Here is a 14795-nt window from a genome sequence, read left to right on the forward strand (position 1 = left end):
AGCATTACTTATAACTTTTTAGGTGGGGTTAACTATTTTTTTTTTTAATATTTGACTATTTGGCTAATTAAAAAATAATAAAAAATTTATAAAGTCAAATATTTAAGGGTATTTTCGTCTTTTCAGTAAAATATTAACAGAGAGCATAACAGAACCTAACGAAAGGTGGGAAAGTATAATTTTGAAACTTGATGGGTGGGAAAGGGTGATTTGGCCAAACCTTGGGTGGGAAAATGTCATTCTCCCTAAAAATTAGTTAGAGTTATAATGTTTTCATTTTATCTTTATTTTTTGTTCCGGAATCCCAAAAGCTTGACCATCTCAAAGGCAGAACGACTTACACATACCCAAGGTTTGCCTAAATGATGAGTTGGTATTCAAAAGGTTTTAAAACGACAAATAGGTACCTTCCGTCATGTTCTGTTAGTGATTTTCGTTTGATAATAGTAAAAAGACTAAAATGCCCTTAAAAGTTTAATATTTTAGTTTTTTATAAATTTAAAAATATCTAAAAAAGCCCCCTAGGTTTGCTAATTTGACTAAATACCCCAATATATAAATTTTTTATAAAATAACAAAAACACCCCCACCACCCGCAGTGCCAGATTCCGGCCACCACCGCCGGAATCTAGCCGGAAAATTATGTTACGACACAAACCCGTCGAATCTGTGTCGTAACGCGTCGATCTGGCCTTTTCCGGCCAAATCTGTGGCTGATCTGGCCTTTTCCAGCCAGATCCGGCCAAATCTGTGGCTGATCTGGCCGGAAAAGGCCAGATCTACGTTTGGCCTTTTTCGGCCTGGACGGCCAGGTCTGGCCTTTTCCGGTCAGATCCTTCACTGATCTGGCCGGAAAATGCCATATCGATGTGTTACGACACAGATCCGAGGGGTATATATCGTAACGCGATTTTTCGGCCAGATTCCGGCCTCGACGGCCAGATCTGGCCGTAGATCTAGCGTTTTCCAGCCAGATAAGCCACGGATCTTGCCGGAAAATGCCAGATCTACGCGTTACTACACAGATCCGATGGGTCTATGTCGTAACGCAATTTTTCGACTAGATTCTGGCGGTGGTGGCCAGAATCTGGCACTGCGGGTGGTGAGGGTATTTTTGTTATTTTATAAAATTTTTATATATTAGAGTATTTAGTCAAATTAGCAAACCTATGGGGTTTTTTAGATATTTTTAAATTTATAAAAAACTAAAATAGTGGGCATTTTAGTCTTTTCACTATTATCAAACGAAAATCACTAACAGAACATGAAGGAAGATACATATTTATCGTTTCAAAATATTTTGGATACCAACTTATCGTTTCAACAAACTTTGGGCATGTGTAAGTCGTTTGGCCCGTCTCAAATATCAAAAAAGAGTATTTATGAGCACATGCATGTTTCCAACTTTGGGAAGTGTAAAATAAAATGAATTCCAAAAAACTACATATAATATATAATATATATGATCTTACAATCCCGAATTTTACCGTGATGTTCTGAATGATTTGACCATATTATATAAATTCAATAATATTTATATGGATTTAACAACTAAACCTAGCTATAAACATATCGTTTTACTTGAATAAAAAGTATCAAATACAAGAAGGATCTCTTAAAATAACCCTCTGTCTTTAGTGCATTGAACCTATCCCTATATGCAAAATAAATAAACATATTAAATTTATTCTTCCAACTTCTCAGTGAGTATTTTTATTATAGTTAAAATATTGACCTTTTAGAAAATGCAAATATTTTAGGCATAACAAATATAACAATGATCCGAATCATCTTTTTTTTTTTTTTAATTACAATTTTATTCTCATAAAAATTACTAAATATGATATAAAAGAATTATACTTATGCTTCACTACTGATAAATCATTGCTTTTATTTCATCTTTTTTTAATTGATTGTGGCTATTTTTTGAATATTGACTGTGGATTATGGTGTTATGGGATCGTTTTGCACGGTGGATGGGTGTGGACAGTCTGGTGGGTTGCTGGAGGGATCTATTGGCTGCTGGTATTTCGTTCTGGATATTTTCTTTAATGCTCTGGAATGTTTTTGGCAGGAAACAGATTCCGTCAAAAGAGTTTTGAAGGAGACAGATTTAGGCAAATTTTGTTTTAGTCATAAAAAAAAAAAGTCAAAAATATATTTCTTTTTTATATTTAAAATAAATTAAATTATGGATAAGTCTTTTCTACGAAGTCAAGTGTTAAGTTATAATTGGCTGAATTAATATAAAAACTCAATTTTATAAATATATATTAAATAATAATATAATGATACAATAATAGTGTAGGTTATTTTGTATACAAGCCGATAAATATTATATTTCTTTATTTTATATTTAAAAAGTTGTAATAGTCAAATTACCCTTTTTCCCGTTAGTGATAGTAACGACTGTTAGTTAGGGGACAGTTATTAGTGATAGAGAAGTGGATCCTTTCCTAGTAGACCAAAACCTATGGCTGCGTTTGTTTCACATTTGGGAATAATACTTTTAGTATTCCCAAAAAAGTAACAGTAAAATACCCAAAAAAAATCTGGTAGAATGGCGCACTACCGGCTGAATCTGGCCGGCAGTGCGCCGATCTAGCCTTTTCTGGCCAGATCCACGATGGATCTGGTCGGAAAAGGCCAGATCTAAGGCAAAGATCTGGCCGTTGACGGCCAGATCTTTGGCCGTAACAATCAGTCACGACGGCCAACAAACGGTCGTCGTTGACTCAACGACGACCGTTTGTTAGCCGTCATTGAGAGCAAATACGGCCAGATCTGGCCGTTGACGGCCAGATCTGACCGTAGATTCGACCTTTTCCGGCCAGATCCACCGTGGATCTGGCCGGAAAAAAGGCCATAGCGACGCATGACCGACAAGATCCAACCGGTCATGCGCCCATACGGCGACTCCGGCCACCTCCGGTGGTGGTCGCCGGCTGGGGGTGTTTGAGGGTGGGTTAGGGGTATTTTTGTTAACTTTTAATGTTTTATTATAGGGGGTATTTTGTAAAAAAACAAACATAAAGGAGATTTTATTAATTTATAAATTTTACCTCGTAATACCCGCCCAATTCAACTTTTTTTTAACTTTTTTCAAAAAAATTTCCCAAAACCCCCAAATTTTGAACCAAACGCAGCCATAAATATTGACCCTCTTAAGAAATGGCTTTTATTAGCGTGATTGTTAGTCAATTGCACCAACTTTTGTCTTAAAATTTGTTTGGCTGAGTTTATAAAAATTAACTTATAAATAGTTAGTGTTTATAAATCAATTTGAGCTTATAAACATTTAAAATTGATTAAAATACTTATAAGTAACTGATAAGTAGTTAACGCGTTTGGTATAATATGGTTTATAAGTATATTTTATTATTAAAATAACTAAAAAAGATACTATATTATTTTATCAAATGATAAATTATATGATAGAATTTTAAAATTAAATAAGGATAATGTGGTAATATATTTAGTCAAACTAGCTTATAAGCAACTTTCTTTTGTTTTGTTTTTTTTTTTTTTTTTTTTGCAGTTTATAAACCTAAAAAAGTTATAAACAAATAGGTTAGTTTAATTTTAGAGCTTATAAACTAGTTTGAGACAAACACCCCTTATTTTGTTGGGTTTAATACAATTTTCCCCTTAAGGTTTTCTCAAATAAAATTTTCTCTCTCAAGTATCAGAAATAATAATTTACCCCCTTTTCTTTGTCACTATTCCATAGGTTTCAGTTAAGTAACAAAATACTGAACGTAGAGGTTAAATTGTTATTTATGATGATTCGATGAAACCTCAGAGGGGAAATTAAACTCTATTTTGTTTTAGATTTACAGCCCATAATAGCTATTTGGGCCTATAAAATTTGACCAAAACCTGGGTATAAAATGGGCCCTTTAAGAGAAGTCGTCTCCCTTGGATTTCATACCAGGATAAGTAAAAGAAATTTCTTATGGAGGAGGTCTGATCTCTAAGGTCTTCTGTTGTGTAGTTTGGGGAAGACATGAAATCGAAGTTTATATTAATTACCACAACAGTAATAGCAATAATCTCTATTATTTTATCAAAGAAAGTGTTTTTTGGACCACCCCACATAGTTGGTTCTTATGACAAGCTTCACAGTTGCGAGGTGATCCAAGTCCCCGGAGGTTTTGGACCTGAAAGTATTGCTTTCGATCCCAATGGAGATGGACCCTACACTGGCGTCGCTGATGGTCGCATTCTCAAGTGGCAAGGGCTTGATATTGGCTGGACTGAGTTTGCCGTCACTACTTCTCAAAGGTTAATTTTCTTTTTCCCATTTTTCTCGAATTTCAAGATTTTGTATTGGAAATTATTCTTTTTCTCTTATTTTACTTCAATTTCAAGACTTTTTGATCCTTTTCACTTACAGTTTCTATGGTTATGCATGTAATGCCAATATAACTTGTTTATGTGATAGAATATTTCCGTGATTCTAAGCTTTCATGTTAATATAAGACTAATACTACACAATATCAATTGATCTTTTATATTCACTCTACCATATATATATATAAAGTCCTTTGTAAGTGTAGTATTATTCTTAATATAATGGTAAACTTCTAATCCAATTTTCTTCTAGCAAAACTCAAAATTGTTAATTTAATTTAAGACTTGAGGATGTTGTCTTTTATTATGCCGAATTAACCTGTTGTCAAGTTGCCGCAGTTCACAAAATGATATATGCTCACCATGGGGTTAGTCCTGTAATGCCTTCACAGCCATACACATTTGTGCTGCTATATTTCCATGTGTCTTTTTTTTTTAATTAATAAGTTTTGAACCGAAAATGGCAATTTCCCTTGTTTATTGTATCATAACTTGCTCAGTGTATATCAGTGTTGAGTGTTCAATGTTTACCTATTCTCTTAAGAACAAGCACCAACTCATCATATACACACTTAGGAAAAAAGCTATGATGAATAGTAGTTACATTTGCATTTTAATTTACTGTGCATGAATGATTTTGAAGTGTCTAATTAAACTGGATTGACAATTGCTGAAGTTAGCTAAAGCTATCCATGTGATGGAATTTTGTGATCTACGTATTCTGACATTTTCATTGATTGCAAAACGTAATTTTCATTTTTCCAGGAAGGAGTGTGTTCGCCCATTTGCACCAGAAATGGAGCATATTTGTGGGAGGCCATTAGGACTACGATTTGATAAGAAAACTGGAGATCTCTACATTGCTGATGCCTACTTTGGCTTTCAAGTTGTAGGACCTGCAGGAGGTTTGGCAACACAACTAGTCACAGAAGCTGAAGGCCAGCTGTTCCGTTTCACCAATGATCTGGACATTGATGAAGATGACGGTGTTATTTACTTCACAGATACAAGTACAAGTTTCCAGAGAAGGTAACTAATCACAAACTTGTTCTTGCCTTGTTGCCTGTGAAATTTACATATAAATTTGTGTCAGGAAGTAGGTGCTGTCCTCAGATAATGGCTTCTTTTATTTTATTTGTCAACAAAAATAATTAAGGTGAATATATAATATTAACTATTTTAAAGGTCCTGCTAAATGTGGAAATAATTCAAGTACAAATTCTTTGAGAAAATATGTCCTTATGGATAATATCACAAAGCCACTGGAATTGAAGCTCCAAATGGCCTATTAGTTAGAATCTCTGAAACGTCAAACTTGTATAAGTGAATGAAGAAAACATTGTCCTGATTATTGCACTTGGAACCGATTCCTTCTAGTGTAAAGTCAGATATTTTATTTTCTTTTGAAAAAAAATAAATAAATAACAAGAAGAAAAGAAAATTCTTCTCAATTGCACAATTGTTAAATTCTTTTAAATATTTTCTTTGTAGACAATTCATGTCATCAATCCTGAGTGGAGACAAGACAGGCAGGCTGTTGAAATACAATAAATCAAGCAAAGAAGTGACAGTGTTGTTACAAGACATTCCCTTTGCAAATGGTGTTGCATTAAGCAAAGACCGAACTTTTGTACTGGTAGCCGAAACCACAACGGTCGGATTTTAAGATTTTGGCTTCAGGGTCCTGACACTGGAAAGTTTGATGTTTTTGCTGAGTTACCAGGATTCCCAGACAATATCAGAAGAACTTCTAATGGGGATTTTTGGGTTGCCTTGCATGCGAAGAAAGGACTTTCTGGAAAGATTCTTTCAAATCCATGGTGTGGGAAGACAATGTTAAAACTTCCTCTTAGCTTTAGGCAACTGCACTCAATGTTAGTAGGAGGGAAGCCTCACGCAACTGCTATTAAGCTTAGTGAAAAGGGAGAAGTTTTGGAAGTTTTGGAAGACAGTGAAGGAAAAACTTTGAGGTTTATCAGTGAAGTTGAAGAGAAGGATGGAAAGCTATGGATGGGATCAGTGATGGTCCCATTTATTGGCATATGCAATTTTTAACATAAATGTACTTTAATTATTTGCTTGTATTTTTAACATAAATTATGTTTTCAATGTTTGGAATTTTGATTTGATTAATATCAAAAGTACACCTTACAAACTGAATTTTGATTAATATATTGACAAAGATATTGTTTGATTGGGCTTATCTATTGGTCAAAAGAGCTTATTTAAAGTCATAAGCGCTTTTGAAATTCTTTTAGGTTGTTTGATTTCATTTCAAATGAGCTTATAGGATTTAAAATAATAAGTTATTTTATGTTTAAGTTAAAAAATATCCTTATTATATTTTATAAATTTAACTTTATTTATTCTTGTATGTTAATTTAGGACAACATCCCTAATACACCTAGGATTCCCATTTTGATTTGCTTTCTTATTTAGCGTCCCTTATCTTATTAGGTTTTCTTAGTTTTCCTACTTTACCGTCCTTATGTAAAAGGAATCTAATTATTGCTAGGAAAGCATTTCCTATTAATATTAGTCTCTCAAAATAGTCAATTAATTGTTATTCTCTCAAAATTATTAATAAACTTGTGTTCATTTTCAAGAAAGCTAGGTGATAAAGCATTTTTTTATTTTTAAATCCTTTTTCGCGTTTACGCTTCGTTAAGTGGTAACAGAGCAAGGTACAATCCTACCAAGCCGATGTCAGGGATAGCGAACATCCTCCTTCCCGACGATAAACAGAGGATGAGGGTTGTTTGGGACACTGTTCAGGATCTATTACAACCAATACTTCATAGGTTGGATGCACTGGAGGAAGAATACTTGGTGAATGTTTCGAAAGAGAAGCAAGTTAAACATGTCTTTTTATTAGAAGGCTATGCATATTATTAGTGGAAACATGTGAAGTATAATAGAAGTAGATGGGGAAAAGAGACGATAAGAACATGGTCTAAACTGAAAAAATTATTAATAGAAAAATTCTTACTAATAGAATATCATCGAATCTTCTGTCAGCCATCCTATCTCCCACACCACCCTAATTACAACAAGCCAATCATAAAATAGTCACAGCCACAATCACCTTGTTATATTATTAATCCAACTTCAAATCAGGAACACCTAAAGAATCTCACACGTATGACTTCTAAATTAGAACTTGATGAAGAAGTTCATGGTACACTAACAAGGAGAAAAATTTTCTGAAATCATCCTTGAAGTGATTCCTCAAGTGGTTCATGATTTGAGCAATGAAGAACAAGTTCTTGAAATAGTTTCACAAAATCATATCAAAGAGGAAATAATTCTTAAAGAACAACAAATAGAAGACAAACAACATGTTGAACTTGAATATTTGAACGAGAAGATACAATTAGGAGTTGAAGCAAAACAAATTCTTCAAGAAGAAATTTTTCGTTCAAGAGGTTGAATATGTTGAAATTGGAATTGTTGTGGGGGAAATCCAGGGAGGATAAAATCCCTTTTTTTGCAAAAATCTTGCGATATGGATCCCATAATCAAGGCTGATGATCGCGCAACTTACTGTTTAAACGAATTTGAGTTTATCTCCAACTTGACCCATAACTGATACTATATAAACATTGTTGTAATCTTTTTCTAGGATAAAAAGCAAACTCTTTTAAAATCAAATTACTGCTTCGATATATTCAATAACATAACAATGGAAGTAGGCTTGCATTACGAGTAGCCGAACCACTTAAAAAAGTGTCTTTTTATTCTTTATTTTCTAGATTAATCCTTGCATATTTATCATCATATTGTTTCATCCTGATTCACTAGGATCATGCATGCATCCTACGTGATTCTAACACTATCAATCGCGTACCTTTGGTTGGTATAAATCTCTACATCAACATTTTGGCGCTAGAAAGAGGGCCCAACTAGGTGCAAAGGATACCTAATTTCCAACATCAAGTTAACCTTCTTTTTTCAGATCTATGCCAAACATCAATCATGGTTCACATAACTAGTTCTAAAAGCATAACCAAAAACAGTTGCCTCGGTAATGTCGGCATCAATAATCTGGGAGTCATCAATGAGGAGGTGCAAACTCTTCCATCAGAAAATTTGACAGTTCTGCTAAATCCAAATGTGGTAGGGACTTCAACCACTCCACCAGCCAATCTGCAAGTGGTGGATATCATTGAAGCGTTGGCGACAATGATCCAGGCCCTACAGTAGTAGATGGCCACCTTGCAAAGGGTAGCACCAAGGCATCAGGACCCCAACAAGCAGAATATCACTTAGGGGGCGAGAGATGACCCGCCCTGGTCACCTTACACTGTAACTCCAACCAAGAGCTCTGGCTCGATCAATGAGCGTAATCCTAGGCGGAGAAAAAAGTGAAATCGCAAGGTTGTTAGAATAGGTGTTCTAGAGCCAATCAATTATTGTAATATTGATTCTTTATAAATCATGTTTATTTATCAATAAAAGACATTTTCTTCTATATCATGTAATTCATAATTGTATGTCTTGATATATATCCTTAGGATGGTGGAACCATGATGAGGGTATTGAGTGTTTCGAATCTCGATAGTGAGAACCCTATGATCACATATGGTGGCTATTCTAGAAATATCTGTAGCCCTAGTATTATTCTGACTAAGGGCACATATAATATGGTTAGGCTATCATAGTGTTGAACAATCCTGTCGAAAGGTAGTGACTGACCTCACTTATCAAGGTTATTTGGTGAAAAACTGGTGTCATACATAGGTGCTTGCTATAGGCAAGTTCACTGGACTGACTCACTAGAGGATTCCACATAGATGGTAACCCTAGTGTCTGTGGAATAAATCCTCTAATGGATGGTAATGCATGTGATCATTAGACTTAAGATCACCAAAGTGCCTTGTGCAACCAATTGGTATAGTTTAACACTAGCCCAACATAGTTCTATTTAGGACTATCGAAACGATAGTGGTTGGATGCATTGAAACGTATATCAAGACTATGGTGGATTAAAAAAGGATTCATCACTCTCAAGTACGAGAGAAGTTATCTGACTGTGCGATGCGGTAAATGACAATGACACTAAATATGTGGCTATAGTGGGATTGAGTTGTTGGTCAATCCAATTTATTATTCTGATTGTTGGTCCAATAACTAAATACCAAGATATCGAAGATATTTGAGGTTGTGTTATACCTCAGTCTTGATGAGATAGTAGATGATGAAAGAATTCGATTGCACGATAACCATACTGTTGACAAGTAGTGATTTCCCTAATCCTTTATCTATTGGATAGCCATGATGCCTTGCTAGGAGCCAATCTTGGTTTGTGTATGGAGAGTTGATTAGTTGGTGCTTAATCACGATTCTATTCACTACCAACATGATAGGGAGCCTATGAGTCACACACTTAGAAGACAATTTAAGGTAAATGATATTTTGGGGGTAATTTCATCTTTTTAGATGGATGGGCATTTTGGTAATTTTGCTAAGCAATTAAATTTGCTGAGGTTGTAGCTTGTATCCAATTTTGGTATTGGCATTATTTTAGCAAAATTGTAATTTTATTTATTAGAGTAAATATTAATGTAAATATTAATATTAATGATAAATAAAATTAATATATAATACTATTTTACCTAGGAATAGGTTATTCTTATTCTAGGGTGGAATAGCATTTTAATGGTGCTAAATAAATTAAATTAGGTTTTTGTAACCTAATTTTAGTGATAGCCGTTTTCCAAAAGGGAGACCTAAAACTCTCTCTTGAAAATTGAGCCCCATTATCATACCTTGAAGAAAATTCTTTAATCTAGCAAATTAGGGATTTGTGATCTTGCCATTGTGTGGATACCTAAGCGCAATTCTCGTTTGAATTAGCTTGTGAAATCTTTTTCAGAATTCAAGTAAAGAGTTGGAGCCGCCCACGTTGGTAAGAAACCTAAATCCTTGTATGGATTTCGATTACGTATAATGCATGTAAATAAAATATTCAACTCCGTTTTAGGGTTTAATGTGAATTTTTGTTGTTTCCTCTGCCTTGTAATCGCACTAAATTCCTAACAAAGGTGCCAAAATAATATTGTCTCAGAGACGCCCATAACCTATGCTAAGGTTGCACCTCGCGCCATGAAAGGGCTAACTCCAAGAGAACGCCCATAACCAACACGACAGTTGTACCTCATGCCAGGAAAGGGTTAACTCTCAACCCTCAACAGACCTCACATACAACCCGAGCTACCACAATACAATAGTCTTGTTGAACGACGGTCGTGCAAGTGTGTTTGAAAGAATCGGGAAAAAGGGTCAACCAATACCAAGCGAAGATCTTTGTACTTAGTTGAACACACCACGAGGTCATCATAGGTCCACCATAGAAGCCAAAAATGGTGTCCTAGCAACCAATCAGCTGGATCAATTGCAACAAATTCTTGACAGCCTTCGAGCTCACCAAGACAAGCAATATGAGGGGCATGGAGGATCCCTTCTTTCAGAAGTAATGCTCCGAGCCTATTGTTTTTTTTCAAGTTTCAAGATGCCAAGCAATGTTAACATTCAATGGAGAGGTGATCTCAAGATCACCTGGATGCATTCAACGACTTGATGAGCCCATCAGGTCTCAAGTTTGCCATTGTCATTGCTTAGCCATCACATTGACAAAGGAGAGAAGAGATTTTTTAGAGGGTTTCTAGTAGGCTTATACATAATCCTGGAAGTAGCGCACCACACAATTCCTTCAGAACTTCCAAGCGAGCAGCAGTTTTCCATGCTGTTGAATTACTTAGTGATGCGTGTTTACTACACATGCAAAAATAACAAGTATACTGTCGCACAAGTAATAAATGATGAGTAGATTATCGTTCCCACGAGGATTGTTAGCTAAGCCCTAAGTTTCCTATGTTATCAAGTTGAACAAACGACTTCTTTGGATTGATGGGAGCTAATTCTAATAAAACTTAACAATAAATTTTAAACTAAATTTAACTAAGAGTGCAATATTAAAATACGGATATCATTCAAGTAAAATAGGTAGGGTTTTGACTTCATTTGGATTTTATGGGTTAAACCTAAAAATTACACTACAATCACTTCTACGCAATGGTTGTAAATCGAACTCACTAAGATTGTTAAACATACCCTCTCGGCTATGTTTTCCTATTCACCTTATTGACCTTCCGCACCCAACAATTTGAGGTTAACAATTCCAAACTCATTAAGAGAATCCTACAATGATTTCATTAATTCTTGAATCTATCTCTAGCATCCAATATTATAATGGTGATTACCCAATAAGCCTACATGACTCATTTCTCAATCTCATCATGTTCATCAATAAGCATTAAAACTCAGAGTAAACACAACCCAAAGCATACTCATATGAAAATAAAACAATCAAACACTTAACCCATTAAAAATCCAAACTACAATCAAACCCTACCCCAAAAATTGTTAGTTCATAGCTAAATTAATAATACAAAAACGAAAAAAACAAAAATATCAGTTCAACATAATGAAACTGAGATAAAAGATAAGAACTCCCAACAAATGATAATCCCTTAGTTAGAATCGAATCTTCACCCTGTTACAATCAAAAATCGCTCAAAAACTCATCCAAAGAATATGTAAAACCTCTTTAACCTAAAACGAAGACCCTGACAAAAGGCTCATTTTTCTTTTATACCTTGCCCAAATTACCCAGCCAAAACACGCACAAAGTAAAACTGTGCGTTTAACAAAACTGCAAATAATGACCGTCGCCGCGGCGAAGAAGAGTTTCTTGCCGCGGCAAAGAAGAAACAGATCTGGAGCGGTGTGTGGCGTACTCGCAGTGGCGAAGGACAAATCTTCGCCAGGGCGAAGCTTTGAAAAGTTCTGAATTTACAGAACTGCCACTCTGCTTGCTTCTTCGATTCCTTCTTCGATTCTCGATGCTCTCCCTTTGGAACCGCCTCATCGTGTTTATCCTGCTTCAGAACTCTCCTAACTTCTGAGATCCGCTAACTTCTAAGTCAAAAACTTCAAATTTTCCTTTTTTGCTCAAAAATGTCCATTTTAACCTGAAACACAAATATAAAGAATTAAACAACAATTCAGGTCAAAATGCACCAAAAAGTACCTAAAATCCAATAAAAAGTCTAAAGAAAACTGTATATCCACGGATTATCAAATACCCCCAAACAAGATATGCTCGTCCCCGACATACGGTACAAAACCAACAGAACACAAAACACAGACAATGACGAAGACACAAAACACACAACAAAACTGGAAATGGTGTTTGAACCACTCAACAAACCTCAATCAAAATCCAGTCAATAACATAAACTTGAACAATGCTTAACATTTCTCAACAATAAAATTTCAACAACCCATTTCTCATCACTGATTGTACAATCATCATCGGCAACAACACTAAAAAAAAAAAAAAAACTAATTTTTTTTTTTTTTTTTTCAGTTTAAGGTGTACGTTGCGTTGTTAAACCAAAGTCGCCAAGTACTGCTAGGCAGTTTTTAAGGCATTTACGGTTTTCCAGCCATATACCCTTGAACTAGGTTTTTAAATTCTATTTCCTACCCCCCAACTAAACAAACATTGTCCCCAATGTTCCATTATGCAAAAATTAGGAATAAAAATAATAAAACAACAAAGGTACGAGAATGCCTCCCTGGTTAATCCGTGAAGGTCGCTCCAACAATGACACCCGGTCTCGGACTTTTCACACCCATAATCTGTCAAAACAATTGAAACTGTGGTGTCCCTTATGTTAGCACAAATTCACACTAACTTGAAATATTACATCCTAATCTTGTCCCTTTAACACTCTAACAATTAAAAGCAACAACTAAACAACTAAACAACTAAACAAAATCCAAACCAAAATAAAACTGAGTTTAATGTTTCAATGGACACAAAATTAAATGAAAACAAATAAACACAAACAAAATCAAACAAGTGCTGGTTCAATCTTGTTCTTCCTCTTCTTCCTCATCTTCCTCTTCTTCCTCGAGGTCCTCCACTCATCCGAGTTCCACGGCCCTTGATATGCGAAGTGTCAATATTGAGCCTTGAAGCTATTCGTCAGCAGTTCATGCATCATCTCAGTCTGCTCTACCATCCAATCCTGACGTCTCTTCATGTATTTCATTAAGCCCATCATTTCCTGCATCATCTCTTTCTGTGAACCTGTGGACTGGATGATGTGGCAAGGCTTGTTCTCTGCCTTTTTGCCCCTGCCTTGGTTGCGCAGATTTCGAACGGTCAAGGTGTTTCTTGTAATATTCTGAGTCTAGAATTGGAGCCCATGAATAGATGCTCGTCATCCTAACCTTACTCCAGCTTTAAGGCATAGGCTGTGATGAATGCGGGAAACCATAACTTGCTCGCCCCGGTTTTGCTACTAGCTTGATGCTGTTCAAAATCATGTCTCCCACATCAATACTCTTCCCTGTGGCAATCGAGTAGAGTAGAACTGCCTTCTCGTGAGTCACGGTGCTGTAGTGCATTCCGGCATTAGTTTCGCACAGACAAAGTATTGACACACCCGAGCCATCGGTTTCAACTGCGTGCTCTTAAGATGTCTTTTTCTGTTCTTTTGTCTGCACCCGTTTTGCAATAACTGGAAGATTAAGCTGTCATCAATCCGTGATCTCTTGAACTGCACATACTCATCATTGAGGATTTCAGGCAAGTGATAGAAATCATTGATCTCCTTTCCCGAAATGGCACTTCCTCCCCTCTTCACAAAATAGTATCTTCCTTACACTCCAAAGATTGGCATAGAACTCCTTTACTAGCGGCTCAACAGCCAACTGCTCAGAGCTCGCAAAAACATGTCCCAACGTCTCCCTCTACTCCAGTCAAGGCTTGAGTAGAAGTTAAATCGCGTTCCGGGATATCCCCTTATCCTTTCTTTGGATTACCCCCTCAACCTTTTGCGGGCTTCATCATTCACAAACCGATTGTCAACACTCCCTTTACTCTACTCTTGCCCTTGTATGGTTGCTTAATTTTCGGAGCCATTGTTCACAACTTAACTTCAATCCAAAAAAAATTTACCCAATAAATCAGACCTAGTTGTTCAACACAATAAGTCAATCTTGCAAAAACAACCAACACTTCCAAATTTTGCAATTCACCCCCCAAACTTCAATTTTTCAATTCAACACAAACACTCCAAAAATTCAAAACCCCACACTCCTAACAATCACTATATGCACAAACAACTCTTCCTCAAGCAATATCAATCTCAAATCACCCAAAAATCCTCAAGTCAATCGCAATAAAATTATCAGATCTATGATTAGAAACTTGAAATTTTTCGATAAAAAGCTTTGGGTTATTGAGAGCTTACCAATGAAGGAGTATTCGCCACCAATTGAACCGGAAACACTTAGATTGAAAAGCCCCAATTTTTTATCCGAAAATTTTCGTGAAATTTTCGCGAAAATTGTTATTGAAATGGGTT

At 35.7% G+C, this 14795-nt stretch overlaps 1 protein-coding gene across 1 annotated transcript; it reads left to right on the plus strand.

The window, feature by feature from the left end:
- Positions 1–3942: 3942 nt before the first annotated feature.
- LOC116132365 (protein STRICTOSIDINE SYNTHASE-LIKE 10) lies at positions 3943–6536 on the plus strand. Its single transcript, XM_031418007.1, is given in 4 exon segments — positions 3943–4284; positions 5119–5382; positions 5845–6005; positions 6008–6536. Coding segments are annotated over 4 exon segments (1104 nt in total). The 5' UTR covers positions 3943–4006; the 3' UTR covers positions 6409–6536.
- Positions 6537–14795: the final 8259 nt, after the last annotated feature.

Source organism: Pistacia vera, unplaced genomic scaffold, assembly GCF_008641045.1.
Source record: "Pistacia vera cultivar Batoury unplaced genomic scaffold, PisVer_v2 Contig250, whole genome shotgun sequence".
Classification (NCBI taxonomy): Eukaryota; Viridiplantae; Streptophyta; class Magnoliopsida; order Sapindales; family Anacardiaceae; genus Pistacia; species Pistacia vera.